This window comes from Emydura macquarii, unplaced genomic scaffold (assembly GCF_026122565.2).
Source record: "Emydura macquarii macquarii isolate MOO-44397 ecotype Brisbane River unplaced genomic scaffold, CSIRO-AGI_Emac_v2 contig_2473, whole genome shotgun sequence".
Lineage (NCBI taxonomy): Eukaryota > Metazoa > Chordata > Testudines > Chelidae > Emydura > Emydura macquarii.
The window spans coordinates 23,412,325-23,436,176 of NW_027132610.1; the positions used below are offsets into that span (position 1 = coordinate 23,412,325).

The 23,852-nt window shown below is 40.7% G+C and overlaps 1 protein-coding gene across 6 annotated transcripts in view; it reads left to right on the forward strand.

Annotated features, from left to right (window-relative positions):
- ENOX1 (ecto-NOX disulfide-thiol exchanger 1) overlaps positions 1–23,852 on the forward strand; it is a 453,288-nt gene that overhangs the window by 418,126 nt on the left and 11,310 nt on the right. For all 6 annotated transcript variants that reach the window (XM_067563159.1, XM_067563161.1, XM_067563160.1 and 3 more), the window contains one exon: positions 2,278–2,334. In XM_067563159.1, coding sequence (XP_067419260.1) covers positions 2,278–2,334 — 57 coding nt within the window. The remainder of the gene's footprint in view (positions 1–2,277; positions 2,335–23,852) is intronic.

Below are 23,852 nucleotides of genomic sequence, written 5' to 3' on the forward strand. Positions count from 1 at the left end.
CTTCTGTGTTATTCATGCAGACACATGTATATCAAGGACTGAATCATGATGACAAAAAGAAAAAAAAATCCCCAGTGCATCAGTGCACTTATCTAACTGTGGTGAGAAGCAAACCTTTTATAGACTCCGCAGATCTGATTGTTTCATTTTTGCTGTCATTGATACTGAAGTGCTGCATGACATTGATAAGTGTATTTGAAAGTATTGTTTTACGCACAGGGCAAGATGAATAGTTTCATAGTAAAAGAAGATCTGGGCCTGTATCTGCTGTACTGGAGATGAAATACTGTGTTGGCCACACACACACACAGAGTATACAAATAATTGTTATGTGTTGACAGTATGATTGTGGAGACAGTATTCATAACTCCATAGTTCTTAGCTGAAGTAGGCAGTGGACTGCTTTTTTGATTGACTAATGTAGTCTAGTAAAAAAAAAAATCAGAAGTGTACGATGTAAATTGTTTAGATGGCAAGGATTCAAAAAGTTTATGGCTTTCACAATTTTAAAAAATCCTTCTGAATTCTTTAATATCTATATATTTTTATAGTTATGCACATGGGGAATTTGTCATCGAAAGCATTTGGCACAAGTATATTTTACAATCTGACAATGCAGATTCTGCAAAATAAAGTTTTCACTTAAAAAAAATATTTGTAGCACATATGGTTGCAAAGATAACCTTCAAAATGTGAAATGATGTAACATATTAGACAAAAGGGTATGAGGAAGAATGGATTTAATTACAACATTTTTGGCACCTACAACTTCAGATGAGAAATGGGCTAAAGGACATACGGGATCTGTATGGTATATAACAGTGTCTCTCATCCTTTCCAGACTATTGTACCCCTTTCAGGAGTCTGATTCCTCTTGCGTACCCCCAAGTTTCACCTCACTTAAAAACCACTTGCTTACAAAATCAGACATAAAAATACAAAAGTGCCACAGCACGTTATTACTGAAAAATTGCTTATTTTCTCATTTTCTCATATAATTATAAAATAAGCTAATTGGAATATAAATATTGCACTTACATTTCAGTGTATAGTATAAAGAGCAGTATAAAGAAGTCATTGTCTGTAAGAAATTTTAGTTTGTACTGACTTTGCTAGACCTTTTTATGTTGCCTGTTGTAAAACTAGGCAAATATCTAACTGAGTTGCTCTAACTATAAGTAACAGCTGTTCTGAGTCAAACGTAGTGGTGTCCATTTTTACCAGAATTTTAGGATTGTTCTCATACAATAAAGCATGTATATAATACAGAAAAGATGACTCTTATAGCAACTGCTACTTCCTTAGTAAAAACTGGTTGAAACATAGGCATACAGCAGAAAAAACTGTTTACTTCCCCACTCTCAGATATCCACTTTGTCTAGGTTAGAATAAAGGCCTATATTTTTTTAAAAGATAGATACACCTAAGTGCAAATGCACTTTGTTCTGCATGCTCACCTTAAATCCCCAGCTCATGCAGGCATATGAAGTTTGCACTGGTGCATATTTGTCTTTGTGCATTCATCTGTAAATTGGATATGTACATATCTTTGGAAATTTGTCTCAAATAACATTAGATAATTGCATAAATCTTTTGATAGTGACTATTTCATAATCTCCCATGAAGTAATCCTGAGTTTCCATTAAAAATCTCATTTACATGATGAAATAAAAGTTTTACTTCAGATCATCCGTAGTGAAATTGACAGCATCTTTCCGGTTCTTTTTCCCAAGAGCTAAATAAATGAGCCCCTCATCTCCTTCCACCTCCATCAAACTCAGGAGCCGTGTCAGTTATCTGGATACTTCGTCAAGAAGGGAAAATATAGTAGCACTCTGACATTTTAAACAGCTCAGAATATATCATCCAAAAGTAATCATTAGCAAACACTATTTAGCTAGTGGCAACTTGCAAACGCTGCAAAGTTTAAATTAATAGCAACAAGAATGGGAAATAAAATCATTTATTATTCTTGAGAGCCAATTTTGTACACTTTTTATGCCTTGAAACTACTTTCTAATCTTATTATTTAAAAAATAATGACTCGGTCTGATCATTTTCCTTCCTCCCCTCCTGCCCAAACCTATCAAGCCCTAAATATGTTGCCTTCAAAATGGCCAGAGCAAAAACTCATTAGAATTATATGCTCCATCTGTTTTTCTCATTGGAAGCTTAATAAAATGCTACTTCAAATAAATCAAAGATAACTGTGTGAAATACTCCAGTAATGTGCTTTTGTTGTTCTTTTTGTTTTGTTTCTTTGTTTAAACTTTGCAGTTAAAAAGTGCCAAGGAGTTAGCAGAGATCAACGGCCATGACGAATCTCAGGCAAATGTAGGTACAGCTATATATACAAGTTTGCTATTTGCATTCTAATATTAAAGTTTGTAGAACAGCTTACTGCTCTAAGGATCAGGTTGAAAATACCTACTTTTCCTGGGGCTACAGGTGCAAATCCCAGCAAGTTTCATTTCATGTTAGATAACTGAGTTCCATACAATTTATTTTGTGGAGTTATTTGGATGAGATGTTAACAGCCAAGGTCCTGCCTGCTCTCTATGGATGTTAAAGGTAGTATGGCAATATTTGCAAAAATAATGCTTTGCTTTAGTATCTTGGTGCCCAGTGCTCTTCCCGCCCCCTCCCCTTGCCACACCATTTTCCTCACCAGCTTCCAGTCCTAGTCTCCTCATAGGCTTCCAGTCCTGGACTTTTTCCTGAACCAGTTCCCTCCCCCACTACACACACAACTCCCAGTCACAATTTCTCTTCCCATGCCCCCCTGCCTCCAGTCCCAGTCTCACCAGTTTCCTTGTCCCTAATTTATTCCTTTCCCTACACCCCACCTGCCCCAGCCTTTTGCTCCCTCTGTATTCGAGGCACCTGGCTTCCTCCTCCACACTGCCTCGTTGCCCGCAGGGAGGGTTCCTGAGATCATAGGTGGATGTGGCTGGCTCTCATCTTCCAGCTCAGTAAGGTGGTTGCGTTTCAGTGGTGCGTGAAGTGACTATGGGTAGAATTTGGAAACAGTTATTTGACACTGAATGTACTATATAAATGGTATTTGTTTATTAAATTACCACCTTGTAATAAGTTACTTAAAGGGATTCCATCAGGTCATATTTTATTAAACCCAAGACCAATAGAAATACTTCCATTATCCCTTTATTATTCCAGTGAAAATAGGGCTTTAGAAAAGGGCGAGAGGTAGAGTGGGTTAAAGAAGGATCCATTCTCCTGCTTGTAATCCAAACTTTGCATGATTTGGCTATTGTGTAAAAATCAGAAAAAGAAATTAATAGACTTGAAACAGGTGAAACTGATTGGGTGAATCTCTTTTTCCTTGCTGCGAGAAATGCTCACAGCATAAATGCTGAAAAGTAATTTATCTTTTTGAATTATTTTTGTGTAATAATATAAAGAGTGATCAGTACAGACAGGAAATCACTTTTGTTTTTAAATATTGTAATAAACCAGACCAGGATCCTAAATTTAGTAAATAACATTTGAATAAAGAAGTGTTTTTCTTCTTTGTAATGCTCTTTGAACCTTGTTCACTGTGGTCTGATTCTGCAGTGAAGTCAATAGGCGCTCTGAGAATTCAACACTGCACAGAAACCATTAAGTACTGCTCAAGTGTGCTAACAGAGCAGAAATTTCTGTCTGCACACAGCATCTGTGCAGCCTGGAAACATTTTGTTTTCAAAATATGATGTGGAAGAACTTATGATCTTGAAATGGCCACTTCTGTTGCCCTGAACATTGCTGCTTTCAAACGAGGGCAGGTCAAAAAATTATCTGATGGAACAGTTTTCTGTTGGAAATGGATTTGACAAAATCAATGTCTTTTGCAGAAACATATTTATTTAGCTGAAATTTGATGGGAAATTATCAAAATGTGTCGTGTCAGTCTATGTACAATATAGTCAAAACGTTGACTTTTATATTCATTATAATAAAACAAAAGTCAAATTGATGAAGTCAAAATTAAACATTTCCATAAGGTTTCTTACCAGGGAAGCCACCTCCAATGCACCCCTTTGGTGCCCTGGGCTGCCTTTCCAGCACTGTCCCTCATTTTCTCCTCCTCAGAGTTCCTTAATAAACTCTACACAGTCCTTTGGTCCAACAGCATCCCTTTTCCCTGGGTCTAACTTACTGACATAAAACTGAAAACAAAACTCTGTTGTCAGGCTTCTCTCCTCTCCTTTTTCCATTGGATTCTGCTCTCTGCACCTCTTTACTTCTTCAGCAGGCCATTCTCAGCACTAGCTGCCTGGAGATTTGATCTACTGCCCTGGTGTCTGCTCTGTCTTCTTCAGCCCTATGACTGGCTTCAAGGCTCAAACCCCTCCCCTTGGTCAAGGATGGTCACTGCCACAGCTTCCTCTCTCTGTTTTCTGTTCCCCTCTGGCTTTTTATAAGGAACAGCTGCCCTCTATCTGGACCTGTCCAGAGGCTGTTAATGAGATAAACGTGGGCTGGACCTGTTCTTTTTTAAAGGGCCCAGTCCACCCAGTGATAAGGTCATTTCAGAATTTTTGTTGTGCAGTAAATTTGACTTTTTGTTCTGGTTTGGGATGAAAGGTTTCAAAATGTCAGCATTTCCCTCAGAATGGAAATTCCATTTCCCAACCACCTCTGCTTCTCTCCCTCTGCTTGATGCTCATGCATACCTGACAGTGATGGGCATTGATGGGTAAAGAGACGCATCGTGAATATTTCCATCCCAAAGGTCTCCGTCTTGCAGTTGGAGCCACATGAACAGAGAGGGCCTCCTGTGCAGAGTCAATCCCAGGATCCAGCCCCTAAGAAAAGAAGTCACTGCCATTCTCAGGATAGTGGTGGAGAAGGAAACTAGACAGCTGCACTTGTCAATCCACAAATTCACTCATGGGTTGGAAAATTGCCCCACCATAGGATGAGAGAGAGATTCAGGAACACAAATATAAATGGCAATAGAGAAATTTATTTTGATACGTCATCATGAGAGTGAGAATTTATTTGCTGCAGTAATGGACATAGTTGATGGATGGGAACGGACAACCTTTTAAAGAGTACAATATGATTAGGTTTCCAGTATTATGTTTTAACCAATAAACATTGAGAAAACACCCCGATACAAATAAAGAAATAAAAATTAAATCAGTTTTTGTCCAATAAACACCAGAAAACCCCAGAATTGGTTATTTGTACTAAAGGAGTTGTCTACACGGAGCAGTAATACAGACTGTGAGGGTGTGATTTCTAAAGCATGCTAAAGTGTTATTCATTAATGGTCTGGGTCGATCCTGCTCATGCACTCTAATCATTCCCTAGTGTGCTTTATCATAGTACTATTTGAAACAGAGAGATTACTCATCACAGTATTTACAACTAATGTATATAATATACATTACTCATTACCGTATATACAAAGAGGAAAGCCCTCCAAAAACCCAATTTTTGACATCTATGTAGAACTCAAATATTGCTAAAAATAAACCTTCAACAATGAAATTAATGAAATCCCCAAACCAGAAGCCCTAAATATGATTAATGTTGTTTACACTGAATATTTAACACTAATGTGCTTCTCCTTGCAAAATGCATACAAAGCTTCATTACCAATAGAGTTCATGATTCTTGCCCTTGGCCAGTTACTAAATCTGGACTGATCAAAGAGGAAAAGATGGGGTGGCTCCTACATGGTTATTAGTGGACTGTGATGCATATAATAGGATTAGTACATATTTGATACAGCTGACAAGTTGAATTTAGCAAATGAAATACCCTGACATTCAGGACCAGATTGGAAGATGTGGGCAAGGAAACATGAAAATGTCTGTCTGCTTTCCAAACTGTGTATATGACCTTTCACCTTACAACACATTTTGGGTTACTTGTACCTTGCAGTAATAAAAACCCGCATTTTTGAAAAGGACAGTGGCAAACTTGATAAATATCTCTGCATGTGCATTACAGTGTTGTGCTCAAATAATGTCCTCTCCATATTGCAATTACAATTTTTAAAAATCATTTTCATCTCCTAAGAAAACTTTTCCGCTAGTGACATTGTCCATGATATCATAGGTATTTTACATTAACGTATTGTTTCTTAAAATAAAAAATTAGAACATTTTTCTTAGCCAAAGAGGGTATAGACAACACGTATTGCATATAAATGGTCGTATTCTGAAGTGGGCTGCGCACTTACTGATGGCTGGAACATACTATCAGTTGTGAAATGGAAACACATACCTGCTGAAATGTGCTTAATTCCTGGCAAGCACAAAATTGGAAGATCTTGGTTGAGGATGGTTCTTGTTTTTGGCAGGAGCGACTCCATGCAGTTACTTAAAAGGCTGGGGCAAGAGTAATATTACACCCACTGCTACTACAGCTCACAAGCAAAGCTAAAAAGCAAGAACAGATTTTTGTGCACATCAGCTGCATCAATTATTCCAGGGCAGTGCAAGAATAACTCATGTGCAGGACCCTGCAGACAGTCATGAGGCCATTTCACGAATGGCTTGCCAGATACATGTGGTAATATTTGTTACATCTGGTCACATTTCACATGATTTGAAGTGGTTTTTAATCCATTGAAAGTGTCATTCTTGCTTGTGGTGCATTCTGTAGCAGGAAAGCCCTGACATAAGGTGCATGTTATGCCTGGAGCAAAAATCCTGGCCCTGCGGGAGACCTGAGCTTAATAGTAATCTCAGCATTCCCATAATATGGGCTGACAGAAGTGCTCTGATATAACACTCATTTCTGGGGGCTTAGGTGTTCATTGTTCTTAATGCTGGTTAATCCATAGAGCAATTTTTAATTTCCCCGTCATCATTGGACACAGTGATACATAATTCACATCACCATCTTAATTGTAAAGAAAAATAATGGTCAATGTACAACTATAATTTCAGATTTCATCCTTTTCCAAAAGATTCCTGGTCTCCCATGAGCAGACTAACCTCATCTTGAAAAAAAGCACTTCTTTCTGAAGTGCTGTGGAGGGTTAGTAAATGTTCTGTGAAGGGAAAGCACAAAACATAGTGTGTGATTCAAAACATAAATATACATAAATGTTCTTTTTTTCTGGCTTGCGATAGAGTCCCTTGTTGTGTAAAACATGTGCTGTGTTTTGATCAAAGTTGTCCTTCTGTGCACCACAAAACTCAACATATTTAAAGTACTGGATGTAAATGAAATGACAGCCTTCCTGGGACATTTATAGGAACATAAGAATGGCCAAACTGGGTCAGACCAATGGTCCATCTAGCCCAGTATCCTGTCTTCCGACAATGGCCAATGCCAGGTGTGTCAGAGGGAATGAATAGAAGAGGTAATCATCAGTGATCCATCCGCTGTTGCCCATTCCCAGCTTCTGGCAAACAGAGGCTAGAGAAACTTCAAAGCATGGTTTTGCATCCCTGCCCATCATGGCTATTAGCTACCCTCCATGATTGATGGAGCTACCCTCCATGAACTTATCTAGTTCTTTTTTGAGCCCTGTTATGGTCTTGTCCTTCACAACATCCTCTGGCAAAGAGTTGCACAGGTTGACTGTGCATTGTGTGAAGAAATACTTCCTTTTGTTCATTTTAAACTTGCTATCTATTAATTTCATTTGATGACCCCTAGTTCTTGTGCTATGAGAAGAAGTAAATAACACTTCCTTATTTACTTTCTGCACACCAGTTATGATTTTATAGAGCTCTATCATATCCCCCCCTTAGTCATCTCTTTTCCAAGATGAAAAGTCCCAGTTCCATACCAATAATCATTTTTGTTGCCCTTTTCTGTACCTTTCCAATTCCAATATATCTTTTTTGAGATGGGGCAACCAGATCTGCACACAGTATTCAAGATGTGGGCGTACCATGGATTTATAACAAAGGCAATATGATATTTTCTGTTTTATTATCCATCCCTTTCCTAATGAGTCCCAGCATTCTGTTAGATTTTTGACTGCTGCTGCACGTTGGGTGGATGTTTTCAGAGAACTATCCACAATGACGCCAAGATCTCTTTCTTGAGTGGTAGCAGCTCATTTAGACTTAGACCCCATCATTTTATTTGTAAAGTTGGGATTATGTTTTCCAATGTGCATTACTTTGCATTTATCAACATTGAATTTCATCTGCCATTTTGTTGCCCAGTCACCCAGTTTTGTGATATCCTTTTGTAAGTCTTCACTATCTGCTTTGGACTTAACTATCTGGAGTAGTTTTATTTATCATCTACATCATTCCATTAAATGACACTGCAAAGATGGGGCATGAATCCTATTTCAAACAAGCTCTGTGAGACCAATGATAGTTATTGAATTTTTGAATGTCCATAATATACTTAGGGGTGAAATCCCAGCCCCATTGAAGTCAATGACAAAACTCCCTGTGGTGGGATCTAATACCCTGTTCAGGCACAGTCTAGCACTTACAGCCAAAGCAACCTGGGTTCAGTCGAGGAGACACCTGCTTCACCCTAGGACTGGACTATATAAATAGGAAAAAAGAAGCTGAGTGAGAAAGAAGGGACTAGAAGCTCCACTGGTGGGTATGGGTTCCAGGTCCTTCAGGCTTCAGGGCCTGATCTGCATTGTAGAGGCATTGTTTTCTGACTATGGGAATAGGTCTAAACTAGAAACCCTACACTAGAAACCCTACACCAATGCAACTGCACTACTGTAGCGCTTCTAGTGAAAACGTTCTATGCCGATGGGAGAGAGCTCTCCCATCGGCATAATTACCCACCTCCACAAGAGGCAAAAGCTATGTTGGCAGGAGAATGTCTCCCACCAACATAGTACCGGTGTGAACAGCGCTTCGGTCTCTGTAACTTGCATCACTCAGGGGAGGAGGGGGTTTTTTCCACACCTTTGAGTGATATAAGTTAGATCGACTTAAAGTGGTAGTGTAGACTTGCCCTAAGTTTGTTTGCTCTGATTCCAGGCACTTAAACTTGGTTAAAACAACAAGTCCTGTAGCACCTTAAAGACTAACAAATTTCTGTGGGCATAAGCTTTCGTGGGCTGCAACCCACTTCATCAGATGCATGAAATGGAAATCACAGATAGGAGGTATATATATATACATCCAAGGGTAAGAAACATAACAATGGGGAGAGCAAGTGCTAACAGTCAATTCAGTTGCGGTAGATGAGTCCTATTCACAACCGTTGATTAGAAGGGAGAATGTGTGAACAGTGACAATTACTTCTTGTAATGAGATAACAATTCCAAGTCCCTATTCAGACACAGTCTGATTGTGTCAAGTTTGCATATGAGTTTGCAAATGAGTTCCAGCTCTGCAGTTCTCTGCAGTTTGGCCAATGTACATGGCAGAGAGGCATTGCTGGTACATGATGACATAAATTACATTAGTAGGTGTGCAGGTGAATGAGCTTCTGATGGTATGGCTGATGCAGTTACGACCTGTGATGGTGTCACTAGAGTCAATGTGCGGGCAGAGTTGGCAACGGGGTTTGTTGCAGGGATAGGTTCCTGGGTTAGTGTTCTTGTTGTATGGTGTACGGTTGCTGGTGAGTATTTGCTTCAGGTTGGGGGGCTGTCTTTAATCAAGGATAGGCCTGCCTCCCACAGCTTGAGCAAGAGAGGGATCATCTTCTAGAATAAGTTGTAGATCCTTAATGATGTGTTGGAGAGATTTTAACTGGGGGCTGTAGGTAATGGCCAGTTGTGTTCCGTTGTTTTCTTTGTTGGGTCTGTCCTGTAGTAGGTGACTTCTGGGTACCCATCTGGCTCTGTCAATTTGTTTTTTCACCTCCCCAGGTGGGTACTGTAGTTTTAAGAATGTTTCATGAAGATCCTGTAGGTGTTTGTCTCTGTCTGAGGGATCGGAGCAAATCCAGTTGTATCTTAGGGCTTGGCTGTAGACAATGGATCATGTAATGTGTCCAGAGTGGAAGCTGGAGGCATGAAGGTATGTATTGAGGTCAGTTAGTTTTCAGTATAGGGTGGTATTAATGTTACCATCCTTTATTTGTATTGTAGTGTCCAGGAAGCGGATTTCTTGTGTGGAGTGGTCCAGGCTGAGGTTGATGGTGGGGTGGAAATTATTGCAATCCCGGTGGAATTCTTTGAGGGACTCTTTCCCATGGGTCCAGATGATGAAAATGTCATCAAAGTAGCATAGGTAAAGAAGAGGTGCTTGGGGACGAGTTTCAAAGAAGCGATGTTTTAGGTCAGCCATAAAAATGTTGACATACTGTGGGTTCATGTGGGTGCCCATCTACTAATGTAATATATGCCATCATGTGCCAGAAATGCCCCTCTGCCATGTACATTGGCCAAACTGGACTATCACTACGCAAAAGAATAAATGGACACAAATCAGACATAAAAAATGATAACATCCATAAGCCAGTAGGAGAACACTTCAGTCGCCCAGGACACTCTGTAGCTGACTTGAAAGTTGCCATACTTCAACAAAAAAACTTCAAAAACAGACTTCAGCGAGAACTGCAGAGCTGGAACTCATATGTAAACTTGACACAATCAGACTGTATCTGAATAGGGATTTGGAATGGTTATCTCATTACAAGAAGTAATTGTCACTGTTCACACATTCTCCCTTCTAATCAACGGTTGTGAATAGGCCTCATCTACCCTAACTAAATTGACTTTGTTAGCACTTGCCCTCCCCATTGTTATGTTTCTTACCCTTGGATGTATATATATACCTCCTATCTGTGATTTCCATTTCATGCGTCTGACGAAGTGGGTTGCAGTCCACGAAAGCTCATGCCCACAGAAATTTGTTAGTCTATAAGGTGCGACAGGACTCTCATTGTTTTTGCTGTATACAGACTAACACAGCTACCCCTTTGAAACTTGGTTAAGCTGCTCTTTTCCTGATGTCACATCTACAAGAAATGGAGAAAGCCTGCCTGCCTGCCTCCCAGAGCAATAAGAGAACTAGAAACTCTGCTGGCAAAGTCTGGAGGCTTTGTTAAAGGGAACTTTGGATATTTTTGTTTAGCTTGGTTTTGGACTCCCATTCTATGATTCTGTACACTTCCATTAACCTCAGTTGGGCAAGGATTTCACCCAAGGACTCTGTTAAGTGTTACTGCTTTCTAAACAAAAGATTAAATAATGTGCTAAACTTGGACATCTCAGAAGGTTAGAGTGATTACACCTGAAAATTTCTATCATCTTTTTCTATTTGTACTGCCTGAACAAATAGCAAAGCCTATCTTATTCTGCTTTCTCTGCATCTTTGGTTAGCATTTCCAGCAACTTGGACACAATAGTCTGTGGTTTTCTCTTCAGACAGAGAACCAGTGGAATTAACTTGGGATGCATTTTTCCCTTTGGATGCATGTAGCCATTATTGGGGGAGTTTTCATGTTCAATGAACCTTCTTCAGCTAATGTTGATGCCTTTTGTTCTTCCTTTATTTTTCTCCCTCTGTTTCCACACTTGCAGCATTAGTAGTGGACCTTTGTGTTTAAATCTGTCCAGAGGAGTATGCCAGGGTGAAGTACTTCATCCATTTTGCTAAATTGTTCATTTAGTGCTCCACTGAAGGTGCTGTTGTTTCTTATCAAGTTCAATCTTTTCCTTTAAGGTATTTTTATGGGGTAATTACTGGATGATCCTTACCATTTTGGGGATGTCAAAAGATAGAGACAGTTCCTAAGTGAAGTTGATGTTCAAGATCAGCTGGAAGGTCTTGACAAGCACTTATTATAACAGCAATATTTCAGGGATCATGATGGCATCAAAATTGTTTCTTTGCAGGACCATCATACTCAGTATTCTGCTGTTCCATTTCAATAAACAAAAGTACTTTCAATGACACATTTGATGTGGAAGAATCCAAAGAATCTGATTTTTCTGCACTTTTTGAGATGAACACAAATGCTATCTTACGACGTAACTCTTGGCAATGTATACATTTTACTGTAAAAGAACAATATGTTTCTTTGCTGCGGCCCATTGAATCACTTGTTTCCTACCATTTCCTTCAACTTCAGGCATGTGGAGTCAGACAAATTCATAAAGTGATCATCTGTTTGCAGCATTAATCATCAACTTTCATATTTATACCAATTAGAACAAGAAACAACCACACAGTGAATTCAATGCTGTGAAGATTGAAAAATAACATGAGCTCACTGGCTCTGTACAGAACCATCTTTCAGATGCCCTGTTCACCTTCCAAAAGTTTCTAGATTCTAGAAAATCAAGTACCCTAACAGTTCACAACTCCACCCTTGCGGGTGGTGATTCTGTACGCTAGAGGATAGTGATACGTACGCATTAAGCAATTCATTGTGGTGCAGTGTTTAGACCTGTGTCCTTACAGAATCACAGTTTCTATGATTTGAGCAGCAGTGCCTCTGCAGAGATCCAGCCTTCAGGAAAGTGCTGTAACTGTGTGGGTTGAAGCATAGTCTAGCAGTGAGTAGGTTATCTGAAATGGACTCCAGCCTTTAGCGATACCCCCTTCGTTAATATGGAGCAACAAATCATACCACTTCCCTTGTTCCTAATTGGCAGTGCCACAGTGCCACTTTTGACTGAGTAGGTCCATTTAACCTCAGAAAGAGAAGAGAGAACGTTCAGAAACACAATGAGAAAATCCATTCTGCCGCCCACTCTTAGCAAAGCACAAAAGTTTCTGACTTTGGATTTCGTGAGCTCTGCAGGGATCCATTTACGCAGAGCCCACAGCTAGCATTAGCACCTCACATTTTAATAATGCTGACAGTTCTGTTAAGCCTTTCTTCCTCCAGAGCTGTACAAAATATATAAACACACATACAGGAATCATTTCTCCCGTCACTGAAATGGAGCCACTTTTAATTATATATAGACACACCTGTGTGGATACCCTGCACTTTGCACAGGATTGGCTGTGCAGCCTGGCTCATTGCTGTCACTGCACTGTTTGTCTTTTACATTACATGAACTCCCTAGCAACTGCACGAAGGATTACGGAGTATCTCTGCTTCTGCTGTAAGCCTAACAGTGCTTGTAGTGGGGGTGTTTACTAGGTCCCACAGCCCTATAGAGAGAGCCAGGCTACTTCTTTCCCCTCTTTCTGACAATCTTAATGGAACAGGCCATGAAGAACATTTGGGGTGGTGGGGGAAACCTGGGTTGATGCTCATGGGAGCCAATGATTTTGGGAGTGTTCACCATTCTAGTCAAGGTCCTCTGTAGGAGGAGGGAAAATGGCTGATACCTTATAAATGGAGAGGTTGCCCTTGGCCATAGGATTTTCAAGTCCCAACAGCTGGCTAAGAGTATCTCTTGAAATCCATTCACCCTCTCAGTATAGATAAGGGTTTTTTTATGAGTCTTTCTCATTAGTTCCTCAAGGATGCCTATCAGACCATCTCACAAACTCAGAAATTCTATTTCTAGGGTAGAATCGCTTTTTTCATTTCAGTTTTTTTTTCTTGTTTATGCTTTACTGTTCTAACGCTGGAGAAACATTTTGAGAGCACATTATTACATCCAGATCCTATATCTGAGTGTTCCCTATGGGTTGCTGAACATCTTTAATCCAAATTGATTTGAGTGGAAGTCGAGGACAGTCAATACCTTGCAGGATCCAACCCTGGGTTTGCACAGTTTGCATAGCATATAGTGTATCCATGATGAGCTACAAGTATTCATTTGGCTTGAAAAGTTTAATTTACACATGCAATTTGTGCTTGTCCAACAGCACAACATGCAAGTAAATGTACAATTCTGTCACCATGTAAATCTAATTCTTTGTTTGAAAAATGTGATGATTATTGTTATTATTGTATAATATCAAAAGTGTGTGAGGCACTGCACAGACATGTAGAATAATGATCTTTTTTCCCATATAAAATTATCTTCAGCCACTTTCAGATTGCATGAAAAAGAATATTTCTGTGTCAGGAATCTACACCCTGATTAATACTTTCAGGATATAAGGAAATGACACAACTTGACCACCCATGTATTTTTAAAAGTAAATACCAAGTGACTTTAACATTAGTCATCACATACTCATTGCATAGTGTACAATCATATAAAATATTTGTGTTCAAATACTATGGTAATGAGGTTCATATATATATTGCTAGTTGCCCAAACTTGCTAGGTGAAAGTTATAATAGTAAATATTTTAATAACAAAACATTAAAAAGTATTTCTCTGGCAAGTGGATTGAAAAACTAGTATGTCAAAAGCACTATAATACAATTAATCTCCACTCCTGAAAATATTTCCATCATGTGGGATAAACCAGACTAATCTTAGATGGATAGATATACATTTTATAGTGTCTCATTTGCAAGATCTGTTTGTTGTTCTAATGTTTCTTCTTTTTTGTTGTTGATATAATTTTAATGCCAGTTAATTTTTCAAACAGAGTTGTCGACTGTTTATTTGTTAATTCCAATGCACTTCTTAAATATACTCACGTGGCAATATTTTGGTAGTTTAAAAAGTAATTAATTGTGTCCTGTAGCAGAAGAACTCAGTGCTAGGTTGGGACAACATACCAAATATAGTTTAATACCAAAGGTCACACTTGATTTAAGTGAAAAAGGACACTCATTTATTTTCATACAATTTAAAAATGATAAAATTCTTAAACCGCTTACTAGTAAAACCTGTTATGGAACTGACCAGTAGCATAACGTATTATTGTAAGCAAGCCCTGCCCCAATAGCAGGTTTGCAGAGGGATGTGGTTTGACAGAGATGCTGTGGGAATAGGATTGAAACAAAGTGATCTGGCGGTGAGTGGTGCAGCCTGTCAGGACTGTGAGGGACAGCACACACACTTGTATGTTTCCAGAGGCATGTGGAGCTGACATGCTAGGCAAAGAGAGACTTACCTGCTCCAAATATGTGGCCAGCAGTTCAAAGGCCAGGTATCCTCATGGTGACCGTTTTGTTCAAGTCAAACCTTTGGGCTTGCCTACACAGGTGGTTTAAAGCAGATCAAACCACTTAAACCAAGTTAAGTTTGAAGATAGCTGCCTACACACAACACAGTTCATAACTGCCACTAGCTCCACATTTCCAACGAACTCTGGAGTCTGCTTGCCAAGTGCATTAGGTTTGCTGCACACTGAATTAGTGCAGTCTTCTGTGGGTGTGGATCCAATTGCTGCACACCACTCTTTTTTGCATGCTTCCAACAGCTATCCCACAGTGCTTTGCAAGTCAACCATTACTGACCTGTCCGTTCACCTCCCCTTGCTCTGGTGTCAAGTTCCCAGGATGTCCCCTCCCCCCTTTAAAAACTGGTGCAGAGCCAGAATTGGCCCATTTTGCTCCTGGATCTGAGTGTATCAGCGTTTTTGCAATACAACTCCAACAGCACTCCAGAAAGCCTGCAGCATGCCTCATGCAGCTGCTTGGAGTCGTGCTGAGACCCTGGTTCTCCTCGCCATCTGGGGAGAAATGTCAGTGCAGGAAGCTGTTTTGACCAGCCACCAGAATAAAGACACGACCAAGAGCGGTCATGGCCAGGATGTTCATCAGTGCCGGATAAACAGCAAGCAGCTCAGGAGTAAGTACCGTGAAATGAGAGACAGGATCCTACACAATTATACAGCATGACCCCGCCAACCACATGGCCAACCACATGGCGCCACTCTTCCCCACACTGAGAATGACCAGGAAGGCCTGCAGGAGGATACTGGAGAGGAGCTCTCCCCTGAGGACCAAGATCTTTTGGGGTCCCAGGATCCTGACGTCAGCCAACTGGAAAGCCAACAGTAATCATGCCCTGCTGCAGCATAACCCAATTCCTGCCAGGCATCAGCCAACACTAAGTCCTAGCCAGAAACCCAGGCCAGGATTAAAGAGGCAGAACCCCTATAGGGAACTTCATCGTAAGTACCTATCTTTACAATTTGTTATTATTGTGCTATATAGCCGTTCTGCCTTCTGCTCTGGGTGCTCCTGGCCTCCACCATTTTAGATGGATGTGAGCTAGGAGACCTTCTGAAAATCCAGTCCCCCACCTCCCTCTGTAAGCCCACGCTGCCAGTTCGGCCCCCTGGTACATGTTTCCAAAATGGTGGCTGCTCCGCCCGGGCAATTGGCCTCTGTCTCATGCTAAAGCCATGACTATCAATAGTTTTCAGCACTGTGGCCCATCTACCTAGTTTCCTTCCCCATTACCTCATCTGTCCTGCCCAATTTCCCCTGCAACCCTCTTTGTCAGCCCAAATTGGCAGCTGACGGCATGGCACAGCTTCTATCCTACCTCCCCTGACACGGCACATTCAAATAATGAAAAAATGTATTTGTGCAAAATGCAACCGTTTATTGAGACTGTGGTTATGGGGAAAGAAGTTTGGTCCAAGCTCATAGTTTGAATGAGGTCTAAATGGACATTGCATGCCTGGTAAAGGTACAAACAGTCTTGTTTCTGCTGAGGTTTAACTTCCTTGTAATACGCATTCTAGCTGACAATCATTGCAGGACCCTATCTGTTTTTCTCTGCACTTTCTTCCTGTCCATAGGGGAGATAAAGCAGAACTTAAGACTGAGTAGTTGCTCGATTTTTTTATTTGCATATGATAAGGAATAGCCACACACCCATGCCCTTGATGTAACTCCCAAGCCCCTTCCACTCCTACAACACTTCTGGTGGGAACCATCCTGGTGAATAATTTCAGTGCATCTTGCTGGTCTGCCCTTTGCCTTTTTGAATAAGGTCTGCTCTGTCTCCTAGTCACCCACTTTAGTGTAAAGTCATTAAGAGTCAGGGAGACCTAAAGGGGATGTAGAGAGGCTTACTATCTGGCTCTGCTCCCCTCACCTCCATAACCCCTCATAACCATTCCGAAAACCATGGAGGATCTTAAATGCATTAAAAAAAAATGCAAACCAAAACGAGAACAAAATTCCAAGCACAGTGACAATAGCAAGTGCAGCAGACAGAAATCCCAGTGCACCCAGCACCTCCTCACATTCTCACCGCTTACCATCTCTGAAGTTCCCCCAAGGCTGGGAAGATCCTAAGGGAGATAAAGTCATGTATGTATACTAAAAAAAACAAAAAAAAAACTATCATGGCCTGTATGGACTATGAACAATAAGCAACTTTTTCCCATACTTCCATGGCACCTACAACAATCAAACTATTAAGGACAAGGCCTCTATCTATTGCTGGGAGCCTGGCCCACCTGAGAAGGTAGAAAAGGAAGACTCGGGACGAGACGTTTGTAGAGCTTATGGTAGAGTCCCAGGGGACTGGCTGAGAAGTGCAGGCAGTACATGATGATCCAGATAGAAAAGGAAATGAAGTTCTCCCAGGAGACCGTGGCAGTGGCCAAGGACAGTGTTGCAGAGGACAAGGACAGCCTCACCATAGCCAAGAACAACATGGAAAAAGACTGGGAGATGTGAGGCAATTTATGGATGCTATCTTGAGCCAGAATGCTCTCTTCCCAAACATGCTACTCCCAGGCCACTGGGCCCTGTTGTCCTGTAAGCTAGGATTCAACCACGTCCCTCAGCCCCTGGACAGTAGTAGCTACTGGGATCAGCAACAATTCCTCCCCTCTGCATCCATTCAGCACTTGTCCCAGAGACGATTCTCTGCTCAGGCCCATCATCTGCCCACAAAGAAGACTGGCTCCTGGAAGCCCAGCACTTTTGAGCCCTGCAATGCACCTGTAATTTCTGAGCTGTGGCACTGAGCCCCAGAAGCCCCATGTACAAGAAGAGGCAGAGGGAGGACCTCTACATGCCTATAACTTTAAACTCCGACCCCGATCCCCTTGTTACTTTTGCACTGTTTGCAGTGTGGTTTGCATTGTTGTTTTGTTTTAGCGTTTGATTTTGGTTGGTCAGTGAGTAGATTGTTCGGTAAATATGTTTTCAAATAAAAAGCTATTGTTATTTATCCATCAGTTCAATTTAAACTTTATTTTTGGCTTTGTTACTGTTGCTTCATACTAAAAACCTTTTAAAATCCATTTTGGTCCATTGTGACTCATCACTGCACGTAACACACAAAATCCTTTAAATGATGCTAAAATAATTCATGCAGCTTTACAAAAATGGAAGGCAATGTCCCACTTCCACCACCCATAAGCAATAGTGCACTGCGCACAGTCTATCTCACCTCCCACAGATTAGCAGCTGGATGCGCAGCTATGGCTACCCATGTTCAACCACGAGACTCAAATATGAACAATAGTCATCCCTGGAAATATTCCCCAGGTCTTAGAATCCTCCATGGGACACCTTGCTGGCTGCTCAAACCACCGAGCAAGTCTCTGTACCTCAGCCTTTCGCCCATCATAAGGCTTTCCCCTTTGGTCTCAATATTGAGCAGGACACAGCTACAATGGTCAGGGCATTTTTTTTCTGCTGCTTCCAAACGATTCTGTGACAAGTGCTGCAAACTAACAGTTGTTCCAGCACTCTGATCACTAAAGCGCTGATTAGCTTCCCCCAGATTAGACTTGATTGAGGAATGAAGTATTTAATGACCTAATCAGACTGGGGGCACTAAGAGCTAATTGTTCTATCAGCTGGGAAAGGTAGTTAAAAAGCACAGGAAGGAAACACAGAGGGGAAAGGCTATCAGAGCTGAGGCAATAGGGATCTCAGGAACGCGAGATCTCTCCCTGGAGAAAGGGCTGATGTCTGCAGAACGCTGTCGATAGAGCTGCTACACAGGATTGTGATTGTGGTGGTCCTATTAACAAATCCCATAGAGGTGTTAACGAACAAGAGGTGTACAACACTCTTTGCATGGGATTGCAGGACAGGAGTGGAGACTGCCCTATTACAGATTCCATAAGCAAGACTTTCTGCATTTCAAATGGCCAAACACATACTCATCCGCCACGCTGCAGCTACTCACGTGATAGGTCCTTCTAGCCTGTGAATGGCTTGGTTCGCCGGGGAAAAATAAAATAAGCTGAGTCACCCAGAATAATCGGACCAACTTCCATCCCATTAATGCCCATAGTGTTCCTGGGGGCAAACACCCCTTTCTCCGTTAATTTAAATTAATTTAAATAGAAGTGAGTTCTGAAAGATCCTAGCATCGTTTATGTCTGTGCACCTGCTGTGATGGTCAACCCCTCCTTGGACCTCTGTGGAGAAACACTACTTCTTGCTTATAAATTCTGTGCCCTGGCAGTGGGGCAAACGATAGGCACACTGGTTCCATCAACCGCCCTAATACCGTTCCAGAACCCCACGTGTTTGCCAAGCCATCAAGAATCTCCTGAACATTACACATTATGACCCAGCTAGGGTGTACCTTAACAGCATAGCAGACCTGCATGAGACTGGCCCCAACAGTTGATCTCCCAAAGCCAAACTGGTTGGCTACAAACCAGTTACACTCTGGGGTGGCCATCTTGCACGTGGTAATGATGACCTGCTTCTCTACAGGTCTGGGGCACTGCATGTTGGTACATTGTCACTCCAGCTCCAGTGTCAGCTCTGCACAGATTTCAATACAGATAGTCTTTCCCATCCCAAAGTTCTTGCACCACTGCTGGGGGTCCCAGGTCTGCAGAATGATTCTCTCCCACCAATCCCCACTTGTTTGCCAGTCCCAGAAATGGCACTGCACGCTGCAAAGCTGATCCATGAAGTGGGTTCTCTATTTCCAGAAGCATCCTTGTCCTGCTGCAACAGCTTCACGGTGTTCTCCTGCTTTTGGAGGAGCCACTGAGCATTCTCCTGCAGCTGCACCATCCGCTTAGTGATGTGATGAGTAAATTCCAATGCCAAAATGTGCTCAGGTCTGAATGCTGTAATACAGCCCTGCATATTTGTGCTTACTTCCATAGCCGCATGGTGCATTTCTGGGCCCATGCTTGCAGATAGCAATTTGAAAATGATGCTGGTCTGCCCAGAAAAAAAACCATAGGGCAAGAGACAGTGGAAACATGGCAGGTTTTTTTATTTGAACCTGCCTGGCTTTTGCTTTGTGGCCCATAATTCACAGTGAAAACAAACCCAGGATGCACGCTGCTCAGGCATGAAGCAAAGGACCATGGGATAGACCCCAAGACTGCTACTCCCTCAGTTCTCAGCAAACCACCACTGTGTGTTCACACAATGCAGATTGAATATGGAACAGGTACCCCGTGTGCATGCTATTGATGAGATTTGCATACTGCAAGTTACCAGATACTCATCAAAAAGTTTCACATTAAATCTCCTGTGTAAACAGACCCTTAAACTGGAGTGAACCAGCATTGGGTGCCAGGCAACAGCCCTCTGAAATAGTTCTTCTGCTAAAGCAGAACCAATGGTTTTCTTGGTTTCATCACAACAGCAAAATAATTATATCATTCAAATATTAGAGACTTTCTAATTGGCAGAATATTTTCAATCAAATAATGGGTGTGGAATCCAGGATGGTCATCCGGAGGGAACACATTGAAAAGCAGAGCTGTGTAAATATCAGCATATTCCCTGTTGTTTGGGACTGCAACTTAATGTGAGTGTCCCCTGAAAGCTAAGCATGGGCCTGACCCAATGTGTATTGAAATCAGTGGAAAGACTCCCACTGACTTCAGTGAACGTTGGGTCAGGCCCAATATGAGCTGGACACCAACATTAAATGATTACCCCGTGTGGCTATGGAGATATATGCAGCCAATTGTCAGCAATTTTGAAAGAAATGGAAACTGAGTTGCAGCACTTAAAAGATTGGGAAAGTCAAAAGCAGTTCTACGAGGGTTAAAAAAAAATAAACCAAACAACTGTATCTAAGGCTATGTTCAGACCGATGGCGGCAAAATCGCGCCACCAAATCGATCTTTCTTGATCAATTGAGTGGTCAATGAGACCTGCTCAATCGATCAGGAAGTCGACTGAGAAAGTCCACCCCCTCAAGTAGCGTAGCGCTGAGCTCCCGTCGGCTCAGCACAGTGAGAACAGGGCGCAGAAGGGAAGCAGAGCAGTCGACGTCAGTTACGCAAACTACTCTGTGTAGTTTGCATAACTCCCGTCGACTGCCGCTGAATCGCGCAGTAAGTGTGAACCATCCCCTTACTGTGATGTAGAAAGGGGTAGTTTTAAAATTGTTGGACCCCCTAAAAATATTTAGTTTAGAGAAACAAGAAATGGTAGGCCAACTCTGTTAATTGTTTCTCTTCCTGACAACTCAAGGATGTGTCTGTCTCCCATTATTTTGTCATAGGGGGTCTTTTCCATACCTTAGCGGACATCATGATCAAGATCCAGCAAATTAAGCACAATTATTAACCACAGCTATTTTATTATTAAAGACAGGAAAAGAAAACAGTAGACAAAAACAAAAGACTAAACAAAAATAATACACTGGTTACTTCTGTTAAAAACTCTTTTGTATGTCTCTCTGTGGAGGGCATTTAACAGAAATTACACCTTTGAGAGTGGACCGTGTCTCAGGGGCTCTTTTGTTTTGGTAAGTGAAGACCAAAGTATATTGTTCCCCAAATCTATTGTGAATTCAGTTTTATTGTCTTATTAGATACTTAAAACTGTTTATGTATGAGCAAATAATGTGTTTAAGGGCAAGTGAAGCCTGTCTATTATTAATAATAACCCAAACAGATACTAGCTAGATAAAGTAAGCAATCTGAACTAACTCCTATGACAAGGAAGATATTTAAATTAATTACTTTGAAGAAGTCATTTAAAGAGCTATCCTAAGGTAGGCCAATGACAAATATTAAGAATCTTAAATCCAGTTACAGTCCAGTATTTTCCTGTTTACCAATGTTTAGCCCCTACCTCTTCTCCAGGAACACATGGTCTAACCATTATTTAAGTTATAGCAGCATTTGCCTAGCCCAGTAAAATCATTACAAGAATTTTAAATCTAATCCATTGGCAGTGTCTTAGTTAACTTTCTCTCATGAGTCCGATGTGAAGTCTTGGGTAGGTTTTCCTTGGATTGGTTTCTTCCTGAGTCGTCTCTATTTTTCTTATCTGTCTGTGGCAGCTTGCTTGTAGAGGTGGATAAGATGAGGCATGGAGTGCTTGCTGGCTAGGCAGAGTAGCAGAGGGGCAGTGTGTGGGGTGCTCACTTCAGAGTCTTTTATACTCTTCTCCTTCCTATTTTCTTGAAATTATAGAAAAACACACCTCTCTCAGGCTTGTCAAGATTCAGGTTGATTGCTGTCACTCTCGTTGGCATCATGTCAGGATTGGCTTAGCTGACACTTTCAGCTTCTGAATATGTAGTCTGTTTAATGAATATGCAACATTTCTTTAATTGCCTTTTTCTTCTCCTGGCAGGAAAGATCCAGATAACTTTTAAAGTTAGTTTTAATTCTTTTTTTTATTTTATTAACATTTGAGAGGAAATAAAATTATGTTTTCAAACAGTCCTAACATTCCTGTCCTTTATACAAAAGTCTTTAGCTCTGAAAAGAGACTTTTTAAATTAAATAGGAAATTTAGGAAATCTTAGGAAAACTTTAGTTGACATATTTAATAGTTGTTGACGCTGCATGACAATTTTTGGAACACTGATTTTCTTGTCTTCCTGAGTTGTGCACTGCCAGTAATTAGTTAATTAATTCCCCATTAATATAAATATTTTGCACTTAAATGGCCTATTACATTAGTAGTTAGTTTAGCATCCAATGACCTGGCTATATCTATCCACAAAATATCTTACTATTCATACAACAATGCTATCAGGCAGTTATTATGTGAAGGTTTACATTTAGATACAAAATATTTGCAAATATACATTTTGAAAGAAGCTTATGCCATCTTAAGCATTTGAGAAACAAAGGTTTTCACCATTAAGTGAAAACATGAGTTGGAAGTCATCAATATCTTCTGCAAAACATTTCCCATGATAAATGAGAAAGAAAGTTCAAAGAAAAAAGGCGTTAGTGTGTTTACATAATAAATCTATTTCAATAAGGATATTTCTGGAATTCTTTGTGTAGGTTTAAACTCAGTTTTTTCTTTGAAAAGAAAAGGAAGGGTTGGTGTAAACCCACTTTACAAGTATATTTATGGCTGTGATAACACACCCTATATTCCTTTTTACTCTACTTAAAACATGAATGATCCGTCTTTTTAATGTATGCCTGTCATTGAGAGAGAGAAGCAGAAACAGTCTGGAATTTCTTTGATTAGTTTGAACACTGTCACATAGCTAGCTAAACATATGTATTTTTATATTTCCAAGCATCCTGGCTATAACATTCTTGTAGCTATATCTTAATATTCAGTAAAGGTGCAAATAACTTTAAAATATATTAAGTTATAATAATTGTATAAATATATTTTTTCATCAATGTTGCAGTCTATCCCCCACATAAGAAAAAATATATACTGTGGAAAACAGGTGATCTTCATACTGTAGGCCAAATTCTATTCACTGTGTTACAATGAAATGACTAGCACTGCATGGGTATAAATGAGCAGAATTTGGCCCAAATGTTTAAAATCTGAGGCTGAAATCTGCAGTCCTTAACCAAGCAAAACTTCTCTTGTCATCGATAACAGTTTTGTTCAACTGAAGACTGCAACATTTTGCCCTGTGCTTTTTTCTCCTTCAAAAATATAATTAGCCTTTTCTTCACGTGCCTGCACCATATCTCCACCCTGCTCTTGATGGCCTTGCTTTTGTTTCAGATACGCAACTTTTTCCCTCCTCCTCATCTTTCTTCAGAGAAAGCCTCTGGCTGATAAGAAAGGATAGCATACTGCTTATGCAGGACCAGCACACTGCAGTTGCTCCCTACCTGCCCTGCACTGTCAGAATTCTAATCACTTCCTTCTCTACTTCCCCTTCTCCTGCTACTGTTTGCATAACTGCACAAAACTGTTATTAATCAGGCATTGTATAGACAGTATAAATGTCAAAATGTGCTAGGACCCCACATAAAGTGTGGTAACTTTTACGGGGT